The 16401-nt window shown below is 43.0% G+C and overlaps 1 protein-coding gene across 5 annotated transcripts in view; it reads left to right on the top strand.

Moving 5' to 3' along the window:
* The window catches only part of dlgap1b (discs, large (Drosophila) homolog-associated protein 1b), an 81800-nt gene that overhangs the window by 35172 nt on the left and 30227 nt on the right, over positions 1-16401 (top strand). For all 5 annotated transcript variants that reach the window (XR_002275139.1, XR_002275140.1, XM_020602329.1 and 2 more), the window contains exons 3-6: positions 6525-7638; positions 9527-9741; positions 13059-13236; positions 14984-15239. Coding sequence is in view for 3 of the 5 variants with exons in the window: in XM_020602329.1 (XP_020457985.1) it covers positions 6589-7638; positions 9527-9741; positions 13059-13236; positions 14984-15239 (1699 nt within the window). In the remaining 2 variants the exon portion in view is untranslated. The remainder of the gene's footprint in view (positions 1-6524; positions 7639-9526; positions 9742-13058; positions 13237-14983; positions 15240-16401) is intronic.

Here is a 16401-nt window from a genome sequence, read left to right as displayed (position 1 = left end):
GCAAAGGCGGAAGAATATAAACGCTCAATGGTGAAGAAAAACATTTACAATGAAGGCGCCAACAAAAATATCTAACTGGAGACGCAGCATGATTCAGAAACTTCTGTTGTTAAGAGCCACCGCCAGAATCATCAGACACCTGCAAGGCAAGAGACTTGGTTGGTAATAAACAATTTACAAACTGGCCATGTGGCTGTGTCCTGTCCCACCTGCTCTTCGCTTTATATACAATATATATTGGATAGTGTTAAATCCAAAATACTTCCACACATTTTTTTATCATATCTAACTGTAAGTGATGCACCTTAAAGTGAAGAACAGATAGAAGTGGTCTTGTTTATCCATAATGGATTCAACCTTTACATTTGCAATAGCAGCCTCAGTGGAGTCGTGGAGTCGAGAGTCAGATCCTCCCACTTCAGTCTTTTCTTTCAAGATCAAGAAAATCCTGAATGAGACAGTTAATGTTTATGGTAAGGGAAGTACAGAAGTCTAACAATGAATCCGTCATATGTGGTGTTTGTTTAGGACTGTTTTCATACACATGTATTATGTAAAAGTCCAGTGGATGGAACATTTTAGAGATAAGTTTATCAGAAGTGACACATAAAAGAATTATAATTGTGGAATGTTTTTGCAAAGCCACAGTCACTTTGAATCCCATGTTTGGTTGCTGCATTTTCACCAAGTCTTGTTCCACGTTGTTGAAGCGCTTTGAAAAAACAGCCAGGGCTTCAGTGGCAGCCTGAGACAAACACCACCACGCGTTCATTTGGTAATGTGTTTACCTTGATCAAATAGACCTCATCTGTAGAGGAACTTGTCTCCAGAATGGGTTTGGTGGGTCCTGAGCTGTAACTCAACACAGTCACTTCATTTGTCAGAGAGTGAGCAGTGACAGCTCCCTGACGGTGAGCCTAATTAGCTTGGTTGTGACAAAGGAGCTGTCTTGTGGAAACCATGAACATCAGTCCAGTTTTCATAATGCCAGTACAACGAGCATCAACATGCCTATTCACATTGGGTTAAACTGCAGCTTTGACAAGTTCTAATAACCCATCTGGTTTTTAAAATAAAACCTTTACCTATGAGCTGTAATGTATTTATTTGTTGTTATTTTTACACAAATGTAATTTCTGAGTGTTCTGAATAAAGTCTGCCTAAAAGTTACAAAGGAACCATGTTGTGTATTTATTGGCACAATAAAAATATACTGTCTGGCTTCTCCTTGGTGTAAATTTTGAAACACTTTTGTATAAACCTGCCTGTGTTGAATGTAAATATGCCTCTCCATGAGATGAGATGAAAACTGACTGCATTTTTATTTGATCAGTTTTCCATTTTATAAGACTTCTGACATGTCAGATATTGCTTTTCTAGACATAGTTAACGAAGCAGATCCTATAGACGAACAAAAACATGCATTTTTTTCTTCAAAATGTTGCCTAGCAGCAGACAGACAGGCCAAGGAAGACCGTCATCTGTCATTTAAGATTCATTTTAACAGCAGTTACCAGTTCCCTCAATGGCTTTTTGGCCTGTGGCTTTCCTTAAAACATTCAATGAGGGATTTCTTTAAAGGCACTGTGCACATCTTCATAATGATAGCATCCTCTCTGTCACTGCTTCTCTGGCAGCTGTAGTTATCCTGTGTGTGTGTGTGTGCGTTTCATTTTGAGATATTAAAGCTTCAAAATTTTATTTTATAATTTTTATGAGTGAGTTTATTGAGTTATTGTGATTGTATCTATTAAAGTGGCTTTACAGAAGATCTGAATATCCCTGGTTGGCTAGTGGTTAAGGCGCAGCGCTCTCGCCGGTTCGAATCAGGGTTGAGTCGGGAAGGACGTCCGGCGTAAAACCAAATGTCAATGTGCAATGATTCGCTGTGGCGACCCCTAAACGGGAAAAGCCAAAAGTGACTTTTTTTACAGCATTTACAACTTTGACTTCTTATTCTCATTAAAGCATAATACTTATATTTTTTTATTGTAAAAGAAAACAGCAAAACTGTCTTGTTGCTCTTGATTTTAAAGGGTCAGTTCACCCAAATTCCTGCCATCCCTGCATTAGAGTCAACCTAAGTATAGTTTTGTTTAATTAATTCCACTTTAAAAATTGACCTCAGCAAAATACTGTATATGGATTGTTCAGAGTAACTGGAACATTGTTCCTGAAAGACATGGGTAATGTTTTAAACCACTGAAGAAATCATTGTCAGGTTTACAAGGGAAGAGGAGACCTTCCTTGTGGCTTTAAAGGCCTCAGAGAAGCTCTGTGAAGCCTGAGCTCTGCCTTGTAACTGACCTTCCATGTGGACTGACCCCAGGCCCTGCAGCAGCCATTTATTTTGCCAGCAAGAGAAACTGCAGTGGTCTTCTCATACTAATGCATATTTATTTCACCACTTTATACAAAGATAGCACCTAGTAAGTCAAGGTTACTTTGCATTTTCATTTCACTGTGGTTTATTTGCTTTGATAAATCTTAAAACTAAAGGGGACATAAAGAAAACTAAGGGTTTGACCACTGTGAGGCAGTGTCCAACACAGTACATGATGAAGAAGGAAAAATCTGTTTTCCATTTATCTCCTCTGAGCCTGAAAGAAACATGGCATTTAAACCGAATTTATCCTGCTGTGCTGACAGAGCCTGTTAATGGGCATTAACATGCATAGCCTGACTTGTTTTATCTATCTCTGTGTGTTGTTTGCACACCTTGTTGTTCAGCACACACTCTAAATGCAGTTGAGCTTCAGCGGTTTTCAGAGCCTGTAACACAAAGTAGAAGGATCAAGGTTGTTGGGTTTTCTTGTTTGCATATTGGTTTTGTGTTGCAGAAACGGTGTTTTTAAAGTTCTTGGCGCTTTTGTACTTTCAGCCAGTAACATCATGAATCACCAGATCAAACTAAGAAGACTGTTTTTGTCTACAACTGCTTCAAACACTGTTAAGAGTTATGAGCGTTATTTAACGTGGTTAATGACGGGATGTGGCTTAGCAAAAAGCAAATTAGCAACATGCCTGGAAAGACCAACCAAAAATTATAATGTCAGTCTTTCAACAGGAATTATTTTATCGTGGTGTGTTGCATGGCCTGTCCAGTTGTTGCTGTACTGAAGTGGGCTTTGCCAGACAGGTAGAGACAGAACTGGGTCAGCTACAATGGACATGTGGTGTAATATATAACCACAGCTGTCTATGAGCCTTCCTCACTGTCGGCCACAACTGACAGACATGGCAGAACCAGCAAATCTTCTTCTTGTCAATAAACTGCACTTTACAAGCTAGCCACATCCTGTCGGGGTGACAAGATGCTGGTCCCCACACGTGTCAATCATTGAATTTTAGGGGGATGACCTGGTTTAAGGAAAGGATTATTTTAAGTGTAGTGTTAAGATTAGATGATAGGCATGTAGTAGTTATGATAATACACACTGATCAGCCATCACATTGTGACCACTGACAGGAGAAATGAATAACATTGTTTATCTCATTACACTGGCACCTGTCAGTGTGTGGGGTATATTAGACAGCAAGTGAACATTCAGTCCTCGAAGTTGATGTGTTGGAAGCAGGAAAAATGGACAAGCATGAAGATGTGAGTAACTTTGACGAAGGCCAGACCATGATGGCTACCGACTGTGTCAGAGCATCTCCCAGACCGCAGGTCTTGTTGGGTGTTCACAGTCTGCAGTGGTTAGTACCTACCCACAGTGAACAGGTGACAGGGTCATGGATGCCAAGGCTCACCGATGATGAGGTCGACCTACTGTAGATTCAACTTTTAAATTTAATTCATCCTTGTCAAAACAATTTCATCCATCCATTATCTATACCACTTATCCTGAAGAGGATCACAGGGGTGCTGGAGCCAATCCCAGCTGACATTGTGCGAGAGGCGGGGTCCACCCTGGACAGGTCACCAGTCTCAAATGATTCCATTTAGTTTGAATCTGTGTTAAAATGGTTAAAAATGAGAAATACTGTACATTGGTCTCTATGAAGAGAAGCATTCAGCTGCTATAGTGGTGATATCACACCTAGGTTTCAGGTTTCAGTCAACTTTATTTATCCCAGTGGACAATTCAGTTTAACAGCATTTCCAGTTCAGACTCTTAAGTGAATTAAATAAAATGATAATAATAAAGTAAAACAACACCACAGTCATATCTCAGTTAATGCACAATGCATTAGTAACCCCAAAACAAACACAAACAAAACAAAACCACAAACCTTCTTGCTTCCATCACATTTAATAGCCTGATAGCAGAGGAAATAAAACAGTTGGAGTCGTGATCTGTTCTCCCCAGGGGTGCTTGGTAGCGCTGACCTGAGGGCATTAAAGCAAATTCACTGAAGAGCACATGATCATGTCGATTGATAATTCTTTCTGCTTTCTGAAGCACTCTTTCACAGTGCTGTTTAAACTGTTCTTGTAGTTCACAGACAACCCATTAAACCAGGGGTGGCCAATTCACTTTATCTTTCCTCACTCCACTTTCATCTAAGATGGTATCTTCCATCTTCTGACTGACTGAACACACCTGAGCCAGGTAATCGGCAGCAGGTCAGGCAGGGATAGTTGGAAAACAAGCAGAACAGTGGCCCTCGAGGACTGGAATTGGCCACCCCTGTATTAAACCAACCTAGAGTGGGGAGGCTGTTGAATGTGTCTAAAAAATTTGTACTTAACTTGTTTTCATGACCACAGGTTTACCTCCTTTTACATAAGTTTTTCACTGAATGTTCGACACGTGCGCTCTTCCTGACAGCAGAACTATGGAAGCAAATGTATTCACAGAAGATGCACAGTGAGCTGCAGTGTGATGCGGGTGAGAACCAACTGCTGCATTGACTCCTGTGTTCACCGTTTTAGGCAGGTGGTCATAATGTTATGGCTGATGGCTGTACATTAATGTAAAATCCTCAGTGTGTGTGTGTGTGTGTGTGTGTGTGTGTTAGAGAGAGTGTGGCTAATAGGCAGTAAGCCAGAATGACCTCACTTCAACTTTCCAGCTTTAGTGCAGTACTCAAGACAGATGGGCCACAAACGCCGCTACGGAGCCTGCGAGGGCCTTTTATTTAGGTCACATTCTGTGCTTCAGCAGCCAACAGAAGGGATCACTGTCAAATACAATGAAAACCTTTTGCTGGACATAGCCCACTTGAGTGCCCTAGATGAAGTGGACATTGGGTGTGTACTGTATGTACAGTAGTGTATGGTTTGTGTGAGGTCACTCTTGTAAGTATATTACAGGAGGATGGGGATACTTTTTATTTTCCCTCTAACAATAATAATAATAATAATAATTTCCTCAGACTTTGCAGTTAATCTAGCAGTTTGTTTACCGCAACATCCCAGAATCATTCTGTATTCAACCTCATGCCCGCATCCTGCATGGCGCCCTACACAGCGTCCTCTGGTTATGTAAAGACCTGACATGATATTTCATCGAGCTGCTCTGTCTCCTTCATTTTGCCTGTTAGTCCCCCTCATCATCCACTACCACCACCAACACCCCAACCCCCCACCCCCAGCGGCCTGTTGCAGCGCATTGTAAATCGCAGTAATGAATTCCCCGTGCAGGCTTGACCACACTGTTGTCACAGCAGGGTCTGGGGCCTCTTTTTATGGTCTCATTAACTTCACCTCCAGTCCATTGGAAACAGTATGGGTTCAGCCACAGCCTCAGATGGGTATGGAAGGCATTTTAAGGGCACTGATGGATGCCATTGTTTTCATGTCACTGAGTTAGTGAAAGGTCGTTTATCGCTGGTTGCCTCCACTGGCCCAGAAGCTGTCGACTGGGCTTCACTGGCCAATTAGTTTACCCTTAGAGGACAACATACAGGTATACAAAGAAAGTGTAGGATCAGGCTGGGATCATTTGTTGTGTTTGTCAGCCACTGTTCTGTGAAAACACTGGATTGAATTAAGGAGACTGAAATTATCTGAATGACTAAGGCTTTCTACTAAGGGAGCCAGTGTCTCTGCACTCTCATTAACAATTTTCCAGAATATTTTTTGTTTTGTTACACTGACACCTTATTTCTAACAGTACCCTTGGACAAATATAGCACACACTTGAGCTGTAAAGGAATTTGAACTCTACTTGATACCTCGTCTTCTTTGGTTTCCCTTTGTTTCCTCAATCACCCTGTCACTTTTTCACTGAAATGTACTGGAGCAAATAGAAAGGAAGTGGAAGAGGAAGCGTGAGGACAGATCTGGATGTCAGGAACCATGTGCCAAGCAGCTGCTATATTTAGAGATGGTCCTTTTAGAAGTTTTGGAGGACAAAAATTAAAGGTTGAAAGAGAGGAATTGATCCAAGTACCATCGATATAAGCAAGTTTTCTCTTTTGTGAAGGAGTGTCAAAAAGCATTTTCAAATTAAAGGAGATGAAGACATTGCACTGTGCTTTGAGTGTATGCAAATATGAGATATTTATAATTCCCATTTCTGTGTTTCTTTTGTTTGTTTGTCTCTTCTTCTTCATGGCTGTGTGTTTTGTTGTAGAGCCAGTTTTGGGGCCTGTGACTTCCTGTGGCAGCATTTGGATGCGCACGTCAGCCTGACTACGATGACAATGAAAAGCCTTTCCAGCAACCGCAGTCACCACCACCACAGTGACTCCATGACGATGGGGCGCTCAGATCGTCGCTCCTACTTCCTCAACCCTGGGGAGACTCATCCTGCAGACCACGCCTGCTACACCCAATGCAACACCTTCCAGTCTGAGTGTGGTGCTTATCCTGATCTTGCCAGCTGTACCTTTCCCCGCAGACATTACAACTCCCACCATGAGCTAAAGGAGGAATGTGGTGCTGTGGTGCCTTATGTAGGGCCAACAGTGAGTTGTAAGGGAAGTGGAGGAGGTGGAGGAAACAACCACATCCCTTCTAACCTGCTAGAGCAATTTGAGCACCAGGCACCAGTGCGGCGTGAAGGGTACCACACACTGCAGTACAAGCACACTGCGTTAGAGCATCAACGCAGTGACAGCCCTGGTCGAATCCGCCACCTTGTTCACTCTGTCCAGAAACTTTTCACCAAGTCCCACTCTCTGGAGGGGCCCTCAGGGTCTGGCGGAGGAGGGAGTGGGAGGATGAATGGAAGCAAATCCAGTCCTGATGACCCTCCATCATCCTCTGGTACTCTGAAGCACAGCAAGCGCAGTAAGAGCAAAGACCGCTCCAAGTCCGAGCCTAAGATGCACACAGCCATCTCAGGATACTGGAGCTCAGATGACACACTCGACCGAGAGGTATGCCTGTACCACCATCATCATGGGGGTGGCACTGGAGGCCTGCCCTCTGGGGTCATGACTATGGGGCGCCGCCCTGACAAATCCCAGTCGCAGTACTTCGTGGAGTCCTATAACACTATCAGTGCCCACTCTCTCAAGACATCACGCAGCAACAATGATGTGAAGTGCTCAACGTGCTCTGGGGCCAGCAGTGGAGGACTGCCATTGGTGGACACGTTGGACAGCCAAGTGCAGCTTAAGAAGAGCTCGTGGTCTTCTACTCTGACAGTGAGCAGAGCAAGAGAGGTCTACCAGAAGGCCTCAGTCAACCTAGATAAAGCTCTAGTGAAAGCTGAGCAGGGACGCACCTGCCACTTCTTACAGGTAGGACTGTTACAACAAGCCCATCTCTCGCATGTCATGCTTCATGCATCATCCAGTGCCGGCTGCACCTCCATGCTTCTGCTTTTCTGCCTGTATCTGTGTTTGTGTGCATGTTTCTGCAAGTTAGAGAGACAGGTCAGGGGACCAGTGGCCTAGACCCCATCCTGTCATTCCTTTTGTCTTTATTGGTGATATGTTGACTTTCTTTTTTGTATCATCATAAAACATTTAGCAAAATCATCACTGGTTTGTGCCTACGTTCATGGAAATACTTTTATATGAGCGTTTGTAATTTATGTCATTGCCTCTGTACTGTGCTGCATGTAAAGTTCACAGGATAGTGTATTTATCTTTCACATTTGCTCTACTAGAGAAATAATGTAGTAAACTGGTCATATATTCATTGTTCAGGTTAGGTTAATGTAGCATCATCCTGAACCAGCATTTAGTTTTTATAATATACAAGTACAAGAAGGCAGATCAGAGACATCAATCTAATCAGTTTTTAGAGCGAAAATGGTGAATTTTCAGATGGTTGTGACTATGTGTGTGTCTTATTCATGGAGTGAGAGTAGGGTGCTACTAGGAGATCAGAGAGAACCAGAGGTGAGCAGACAAAGAAAGGTTTAAAAAAACACACAGGGACACACATGCTAGCAGTGAGAATAGAGGAGAGGTTTGTGTGTGTACTGTAGGAAAAAGCCCCAAACTGAGCAAATAAGGGTAAAAGAGCAGTGCATGAATGGAGAAAGTAAAAGGCTGAAAGCAAGAGTGATGGAGCATACTGGTAAAAGACGGAGAGAAACTTCTGTGTGGCCCTGCATTTTAACAGCCTGAAAAATGGAGCAAGCAGATCAAGGAAGAATGCTGTCACTACAGTACAGAAATGTTTCTCCCAACCTCAAAGAACCATTGCTTTTTTTTTTTTTACAGAAGGAGAAAGAGAGATGGAAGGGGAAAATGGGCTTTCAAAGAGAGCACCCTGACAAGTTCGTCAGCAGACATTTTTTGAATCCTTAAAACAAGGACTTGACACGCTATTTGCTTTGCCTGCTAGGCTGGGATCCTGTAATCTAGTGTTTGATGTTCACACACACGGACTTAATTTAATCCCTAACCTTTTTATACACTTATGCAACATTTTCAGATTAGAACATCATGTATTTGCTGTACTTTATTGCAAGGATAAAAGGATTAAAAAGTATGACTTACAGTACTTTTTATGGCTTTTTCTCAGTAACACTATTTCAGTTCTGTTGAAGTAAACATTAATGTAGTCTGTGGTTGCCCCTAACATCACGGTCAGCTTGGTTTCCTAGTTACGCACCAGTCGATTTTTTTTTTTTCTTGCTCTGCTTCTTTTACTTGAGTGCCGGTGTCATAACAGCCATTCAGGGCGACAGTGGTTCTGCTGAACAAACTCCCCTTTGTTTTCCTGCTCCCTCCGTGTCTGTTGTCTTTGACTGTCTCTCTTTTAGATTAAGGCTGGGAGATAGCTTTGCCTCCTTTTATTTTCTCTTTTATTAGTATGTCTGAGAAGTCAGAAGAGCAGATGTAGGCCAGGGTACTGCAGTGCTTTGTCAAAACTATTTATTCCTTGCATTTGATATGCTCCATTAGTCCAACAAACAGAAAAAAGAAGGCTTCAGACGCTCACAGGTTTATGGTATGATCAAGGCAGACCCTGCATCAGTACTGTTACTATCACTTTTTTAAGGCATGAGGTGCTCTGTGTGTAACAGGTATTTATTACAGGCCATGGCATGAAATGTTGTTGCCTTTCTGTATCTATGTTTATTCATAAATAAGTGCATCTGTATGAGCTCTGAGGTCCAGAGGGTGACCTCTTCCCAGGCCCTCTTTACCTTACCTGCTCTCATCTCTACAGGTGCCTCAGGATGACTGGAGTGGTTTCTCTCCACTGGGGAAGGATGACGAGATCCCATGCAGGCGAATGCGCAGTGGAAGCTATATCAAGGCCATGGCAGAAGAAGACAGCGGCGACTCAGACTGCAGCCCTAAGCCCTCGCCTAAGGCTCAGGCACGGCGGGCCAGCTACTTGAAGGCAACGCAGCCGTCCCTCACAGAGATGACGACACTCAAGTAAGTGTGCGCTAGTGCTGAATGGTTGTACTAAAACATTTTTATTCTTGAAACAGTGAAAGAATTGCAGAAATCTTTCCTATGTTGGGCTGTGACTGATTAGCTGTGTAATATAGAGAGATAAGAAAAACACCAGTGGGCGCTCAGTCATTGTTACTGGTTGCACAAACGCTCTTATGTGAGTGCAAGTGTTGCAGCTGGGGGCCCACTAATGGCTTGAATTTGGCCTGGGGAAAGCCATCATCATCTGATGGAACCCAGTGGAACCCAAACTACAGTGCTGCACACTGAAGATACAGCGTGTGGAGAGAGCAGCTGACATCTTGTTTTCACACTGTGCTTTTGGAAGCTGGCACAAGTCTGTGTTACACTCCACAATGATTAAATAATCAGCCTTGTTGTTCCATTCTGTGACCACTGTGTCCTTGACTGGTTAAACTTTTCTCTTGAGACATTGGGGTTTCTTTACTCTCATCTGATGCCAACCTTCCTCCTTATTAGAACACATACAGATAAAGCAGGTATTTAAGCAACTGGGATTCGTCCTGCCAGACAAATCCTACCCCTAGCCCTTTTTGCTTCCTTCATCCACTAGCCGTCTTGCTCTTTGCCATAAATGAATATAGTCCTATCTTGATTTTATAGTGTTAATTTTATCAACAAGAACAGTGGTCCTGAATGGCGAGCTATAATCACATCTACATCCATCTCTCCTTCCAGCCACAGTCATTATTCTGACAGGATGTTTATTCAGACAGTAACTAACGGAAGGAAGTTATAGATGGAAGGAGGAGGGGGAGATAAATGAGCATAGGGAAGATGGACAGAAAAAAACCTGAAAACAGGAAACTGATGGGAAAGATAAGATGAAGCAAACAAGAGAACAAAGTGAGACTGGAGTACAGGGACACTGTAGTAGAGCAGAAACCAGCAGAAAGCTTTAGACAGCCTTGATTTCCAACAGGCATGTTCTTTAATGTCACTTGGGGCACCAAGGGACATGCTGACCTCATCCAGTAGGTGGTACTGATTACAGGCTGGGGCTACCATTGAAGCTGCTACAACACACATCATTGATCCTGCCTATAATCAGCCCCACAGAGAAATCAGGAGGAGAAGTCGGTAGAGATAATGATGTAGGTAGATAATTCTTTGATTTGACTTCCAGTCTCCAGATGAATGTTCTAGATGATTCATACCCATCTCCGGGATATACATTATGATTTTATGTCTTGGATTGAACACTTTACCTGATAAAACAAAAGAACACTCTCTGGTCACTCTAATATTATTGTATTATACCCTTACTGCAGTGAGGACAAGGTCAGTTATCTTTTCTCTAAATAACATTCCAGGAAGAGCAGTTTATTAAAGTCTATCGTAAGACACGGGGGTCCTACAGTCTTCATGGTTGGAGAGTCTGACCTGAGAAGCTATATTAACTCTTTTGAGTTGTTACAAAAGATAGTTTTGTAACAGTGATTCAGCAATTTCACATATATTTTGTCCATCTAACAGTCTGGAAGCCCAAATATGTAAGACAAAGAAAGAAGACAGCATCAGCTATTTCAGCAAACGCACTAAAATGACTTTTTATGGCTTGGCTGCCAGGGGTATAGGAGGAAGTCATATAACTTTGTTATTGAGCCACAAAAGTCCAAAACCTCAGACACAAATGTGATATACTATTATTAATTACTGCTGTACTATACTGGATTCTTTTAAACTTTAACCAAGTGGCGATTGTAACCAAACTCCTGACATTTTCCTAACCTTAGCCAAATTTATATTGTGCCTGAACTTGACCAAACCTTTGCCATCACAAGGTGATATCATATAACAGTATATTTTTGTAATAGCATTGTTGTTCTGTTGATAGTGGTGTCAGATCAGAAAACATTTTGTGTCATTGTGTGGGAAATGGACCAAAAATGGCTTGTCTTCTTTAATATGGAGTACTTGTTGAAAGATAATTCAGTTTACTGTCACAGAAGACAGAGAAAATCTGAAAAAATTCACATTTGAGATCCTGTAACAATCAAAGTTCAGGCATTTTTGCCTAATAAAATACATAAAAACAATTAATCACTTATTAAAATTGCTGCAGATTTCATGTCAGCAGCAGGTTCAAACAGTGGGGTTTGCCTGTTTTTTGCCCCCCAGCTCGAATTAGCTATAACCATGATTTCAGGACAGAGGATATTCAAAAACAGAATGGTGCTTAACAACCCCAATGGTGTAAATAGGCTTTAAAAACAGTGCTACTGTTGAGCACCTTAATGGGAAACCTCTGTTGATAAAATGAGCAAGGTTGAGTCACCTTTGACACCTTTGAAGCTTTCAGTAAATTTTGCTTAAGATTAAAAAGCCTGGAGAACAGTTTGGCTACAGTGAAAATCATCAGCCTTACTCTCATCTCAGTAGCTCATCTGGCTTTCCATTACACTGTTTCTCTCCCCGTCCTCTCGCCTCCATTTTTCATCGAAGAATGAGTAATCTCATTTGCTTTGGTCTGGAAACCATGTTCTATTTTGAGGAGGAAATACATAATTAGATCAAATCTGACCTGGGGGCAGAGAGTAAGAGTATGTATATGTACATTATTTATACCCAAGTGTGATAACGAGAGACATAGTTTGATTTGAGAGTAGACTATATGTGCACTTTGTTCTGTTTAAGTGGATTTAGTGGGCCACAATGTTCATCAAGACAAAACAGCTTTTCGGCTTTCTAGGTTTTGTTTCCCATGATTAATGAATTGTTTAGCTTACATCCAACTAATAAGCTCACATCCAACATAACCTTAAGGCATGCTTAAGCATGTTGAGCAACTGCATTGGAGGCAGAGCTAATGAGACATATTCATCCTCCTTGGAAACAGGATGTTTATCCACGTATGTGTGTATTTTTGTGTTGATCTGTAGGTCTCATAGGCACATAGTCTTCTTTTCATTCTCCTGACGTATATGGGAGTGTTCTCACCATTAAGTGTTTTAGAAAGCGCTTATAAGATGTTTCAAGGACAGACTACCTAAGCTACTGTGAGTGTTTCTCAATAGTACTGTGCTTGTCGATTAGATAAAGGTGTCTCCTGAAGCAATTGTGGACCGATCTGTATCTTTGGGTTCATACACACTGCCAAGTACTTTGCACTCTCTTTTTGTCACTTTTTCTCTTCCTCTCTTTGACCTGTTCCATGTCTGCCTCTATCTTGACTGTTTCTTTCCTCATACCTCCCCCTTATAACAGTTTTTCCTGCTGTGAGGGGCGGGGGGGTTTGTCCCTCATGCTTTCTCTCTTTCATTCTCTTGTGGCAGGATTTCCACAGAACACTCGCCCAAGCTGCAGATCCGAAGTCACAGCTATTTGCGGGCGGTGAGTGAGGTTTCCATCAACAGGAGTCTGGACAGCTTGGACCCAGCAGGGCTACTGGCCTCACCTAAATTCCGCTCAAGAAATGAGAGCTACATGAGAGCCATGAGCACCATCAGCCAGGTTAGTGGCGGCCAGGGGCCCATGCCTCTCTGCTGTTAGCCCTCCCACCCCCTGTACCTCTACTGGTTTGTCCAATAATGCCGTGCAGGGGGAGGAAATCCAATCAAATAGTCATCCTAAGGCCTGAAGTAACCATCAGGTTGCCATCTGGCAATATATGAACAGTACAAACTCCTAATTAGTGTTTTCATCTGCATACTACTTTCTGATGCTCAGATGATTGCAGGTGCATTCAGATTAGTTAATATGCTCCTACTGCTTCAGTGTATGATATGACGCAAAATGAGTTCCTGAATTGGCCAGGAAACACTCAGAACTGGAGGTTCTATTCTCATGCCTACTGCAAACTAAGATGCAAGTCATTTTAGATTTTGAGCACATGTACAGGTACATTATAAGGAGTGACAGGGGAGCTTAGCTTACCTATTTGGCAGCCTGGATAATCTTGTAACAATTTGCCTAGCTAGCTGAATCATGGGCCCTTGAGTTGCTCATCCAAGTCCGGGCAAGGAAAAGGTCCTGAGAAGAATGACAGCCTGAACCTGGCATCTACAAAAATGGAAAAGAGGTGCTGCTAGGCTCTCTATGTCACTCACTCTCACTGCATGTGCATGGAGTGTGAGCTGACACATGAAAAAGATGCTTACCATCAGTGGATTGATTTGAGGCCCACAAAACTTTCTGACTCCAAGCTCTATAGTGTACACTTAACTGTGCACCCTCTTCACTGACAAACACCCAAGCTAACAGCTCTAGAGACCATCTCATTCCTATGTGTTACTCCCTGTGCAGACATCTTGCAAACTTTTCTTTATTTGGACTATTTTAACAGGAGCATCGTAGGTGTTATTTGCCCTCACAACCTGATCTGTAACACACATCCATATTTTCTCTGCTTGAGGCCCTGCTTTGAAACTCAAACAGCACAAGCTGATTTTGTAGGTGTAGTTGGATTTCCCTAGCTCACACCTCAAATCCCAGTAGTCCTAGCTTCGACACTTCCTAATTCTCACCTTTAATAACAGCAGTTGTAGTATTTCACACTATTGTACACTCCTTTAAAGTTTAATCCAATAGTGATGCCTCTCCTGTCTGAACCCCTTGGACATCTTTTATTTGTATTTAATACATTTATTTTTAGTTATCTGTAAGGTCCTACTGGATATACAGCTTAAAGCTTCACAAGGCAGAGTTGAACTAGCATATATTTATGTGATGTCATTAAACTGAACGGTCAGCTGACATTTACAAGCTGGACATGGTCTGTGATGCTTTACTAAAGAAGACTAAATTGTACCACTGTTAATTATTTGTTTGGTTAATGGAATTGAGTCAAAAGAAGTCAGCAAATGATGTGTCTCGTTTGTGCTGGAAAGACCATCCACAGATTGTATTTCTCTATAGGAACAGAAGCAACCCTATCAAACAACTACTGTCGTTACCACTGGGACACTATCTTCTATTGCAATGTCCAATTCTTAAGTGTTTGTACATAAAACTCCTGCCTGGTGAAGCTTTAAACAATGGAATAGCTCTGTAACATTAAGCAGCACAATGAGATGCTTCCCTACCTTTTGCTGGTACAATAAAGTGTCCATTCACCTACAGTATGTCTTGCACTGGGCTGTGTGTGCCTCTGCATTTTATTTGTCATTTTTGCTTTCCTCAGTGTATGGTCTCATGTGTGGTTTTTCATCTGGGTCTGTATGCACATACTGTATGTCTATGTGTGCCCCCTCTTCCACAGGTGAGCGAGGTGGAGGTGAACGGGCAGATTGAGGCTGTGTGTGAGTCGGTGTTTAGTGAGATGGAGTCACAAGCGGTGGATGCCCTGGACCTGCCCGTGCCTGGCTGCTTCCGCATGCGGAGCCACAGCTATGTGCGTGCAATAGAGAAAGGCTGCTCACAGGAAGAGGAGGAGGGTGGTGTCTTGGTGGGCAATGGAAGGACAAATTCTCCCCCACGCTCAACTACCACTGTCAGAACCATCCAGAGCAGCACAGGTCAGTGGGAATATGCACTTAACACACAGAGACTCATGTTCATGAACATGTGCAAACATAGAGAATCCGTAGCAGATTATATTTCATGTGTGCATTGTCACAGTACTAAGAATCGGCACACAAAGAGAAAATAGGACCTAATTACAGACACACAAGGCAGACAGACTGGCAGATGAAGTAGCACAACTTACTGTGGGAGACTGATGATTGCAGGCACTGGAAAGCTGATACTCAGGGACATTGGGAGGCTGTGGTTTCATGACACTGGGGTCTGAAGTTTGAGTGTGCTGGAGACCTCACATCCAAAATGCTGGGGGCCTGCAAAGACCAGTGTCTTCGAGAATGATGCTTCTTTTCAGCCAGCTCTGGGTCAAGAGTAGATTGGAGGCTGGCTGACTCAGGAAGAGGAGCAGACTGGGAACTAGTGGGTTAGTGACCAGCTGGGAAAGAGGCTGGCTGGAGGCCAGCACCTCCAGTGCTGACTGGCTGGGAGTCAGACTGGTGGCTAGCTGTCTGTGATGTAGGTTGGGGCCTAGTAGACATAGTGGAGGTGAAGCACACTGGAACAGGCCTGATGTTAGACACTCAACCAGGGAATTGGAGTTTAATGGGCTCAAGAGCATATGGTAGCCTGACCACCCCAAGGCTAACCTTATGTATTGGCTGGAGACTAGCTATCTGAGAGTCAGGAGTGAGATAGTTAGCAGGCATGGTGCTAGCTGCAAGATGAGCTGGCTGAAGACTACCACATCCAGTGCTAGTTGGCTGGAAAACAGGTTGATGACTAGCAGGCCTACAGCAGGAGAAGCAGGCCAGAACATTGGAGAGTGACTAGCACAGTTGACGCTATCTAACCAGGAGGCTGGAGGACAGATAGGGGTCTAGATGGTGGCTGACCAAGAGGCCAGAGGTCTGCTAGCGAGCTTGGCACAAACTGACTAGGACACTGGAGGATGGCTTATGGACTAGATGCTAGGCAGCACAAGGAGCCTACTGGGGAACCAGAGTAAGCAGATGGTAACACACCTTGGGCCACCTGTACAAGGAGCTGGCAGAGGAACTGGGTGACATAGGGAGGCCTGCAAACTGTTAGGAGAGTGGCAGTATCATCCACCAAGGTGTTTATGTTATGCAGAGTGTGAGTAGTGTTAACAGAGACCTT

The sequence above is a fragment of the Monopterus albus genome, unplaced genomic scaffold, assembly GCF_001952655.1.
Source record: "Monopterus albus unplaced genomic scaffold, M_albus_1.0 scaffold55.1, whole genome shotgun sequence".
NCBI lineage: Eukaryota > Metazoa > Chordata > Actinopteri > Synbranchiformes > Synbranchidae > Monopterus > Monopterus albus.
Note: the sequence above shows the minus strand (reverse complement) of the source record. Positions and strands in the feature narration are given on the sequence as shown.